General features: G+C 32.8%; 1 protein-coding gene across 1 annotated transcript; it reads left to right on the forward strand.

The window, feature by feature from the left end:
- The first annotated feature begins 342 nt into the window (after nt 1-342).
- LOC147369214 (olfactory receptor 2AJ1-like) lies at nt 343-1394 on the forward strand. Its single transcript, XM_086411141.1, has one exon. It carries the CDS (start codon nt 357-359, stop codon nt 1299-1301), a length of 945 nt encoding a protein of 314 aa, XP_086267267.1. The 5' UTR covers nt 343-356; the 3' UTR covers nt 1302-1394.
- Nucleotides 1395-1682: the final 288 nt, after the last annotated feature.

The following is a 1682-nucleotide window of genomic DNA, read 5'->3' on the forward strand; positions in this document are numbered from 1 at the left end:
CTTTAAAATTTTTATAATTACAGAAAAAAAGTTAACATTTCAGGGAATTAAATATATAATTAAGTTTATTCTTATATAAATAAAGTATATGCAAATTATGTTTATTTCATAATGAATAAATTAATTAACTTGTTCAGCAAAAAATACCCATCGTGTAAAATATGTCCATTTAAAAAACTATCTGAGAGTCCATTGGCTTTACTTGGAAAATATAGCAAAAAAGAATAAGCTTATCTTATACATTAAATGTAAAGGAAATTGAGATGTATGCTAATTTTTCTTTCTTTTCACTCTACCTCTTATTTGTTTATATTTGTTTGTTTATTATTTATTTTAGGTAAAGCAAAGATTTCAAGATGGGATGTGAGAATCACACTTCCAGCAGTGACTTCATTCTTTTGGGACTCTTCTCTTCTTCTCAAACAAGTCTGATTTTCCTCTCCATTATATTCATCGTTTTTATTATAACTATAACAGAAAATACAATGATGATTATCCTTATCCACAGGGAATCAAGACTCCATACTCCAATGTATTTCCTGCTCAACCATCTCTCTTTTATGGATATCTTGCATACTAGCAACATTGTTCCCAAAATGATCACTGACTTTCTGTCAGGCAGCAAAACTATTTCATTTGTAGCCTGTGGCTTCCAGATATTTCTATCCATCGCCCTCTTGGGTGGTGAGTGCCTTCTCCTGGCAGCAATGTCCTACGATCGCTATGTAGCCATCTGTCATCCACTGCGTTACCCCATTCTTATGAATGACTACGTCAGCGTTCTCATGGCTGGAGGGGCCTGGTTTATTGGGATAATCAACTCCATAGTTCACACAGCTTACACACTTCACTTTCCCTTTTGTGGCTCAAGAGCCATTGATCACTTTTTCTGTGAAGTCCCCGCCATGTTGGTGTTGTCCTGTGTGGACACAACACTCTATGAACAAGGAGTGTATGTAAGTGGCATCATTTTTCTGCTTGTCCCTTTCTTTCTAATCTTTGCATCTTATGTCCAAATTCTCCTTACTGTCCTCCTAATGAAATCAAAAGAGGCAAGGAAAAAGTCTTTTTCTACCTGCTTCTTCCACATGATTGTGGTCATAATGTACTATGGGCCTTTTATTTTCACATACATGAGACCTAAAAAGTACCACACTCCAGGCCAGGATAAATCTCTGGCAATTTTCTATACCATCCTCACACCTACTTTTAACCCAATTATCTACAGCATTAGAAATAAAGATGTTTTAGAGGCAATGAAAAATATGCTCAGAAGTAATTTTCTCCATAAAATGTTATAGGGAAAATGTTTAAAGTATATATGGTTGTCTAATTCCATAATAAATATTTAGAGGACATCTGTTATTCAAATCTCTAGAAAGCTGTTATCTCTTCAGGTGTGCAAAGATGGATATTTCTGAAACATTGATAATAGTAAAGTTGTCACAGATATTTGTTTTATAAATGCATATATCTAAAACCGTATCTGTCTCTCTATGTTGCCAATTATAATCACCAAAGCACCAATTATAGAAAGTCAATGATGACTAAAGGCTAATTTTATTCTCCCATTAAAATCATACAAATTTGTAAAAATTACTTTTTATAATACAATCATATTATTTATGGATATATATATATACATATATAATGTTTGTGAGAGAAACCCATATTATTTATAT

This window comes from Bos grunniens, chromosome 7 (genome assembly GCF_055505025.1).
Source record: "Bos grunniens cultivar Pamir isolate PY7600 chromosome 7, Bosgru_T2T1.0, whole genome shotgun sequence".
NCBI lineage: Eukaryota > Metazoa > Chordata > Mammalia > Artiodactyla > Bovidae > Bos > Bos grunniens.

Coding starts and splice junctions, on each gene's coding strand:
- LOC147369214 (XM_086411141.1), top strand. CDS start 357: ATGGGATGTGAGAATCACACTTCCAGCAGTGACTTCATTCTTTTGGGA.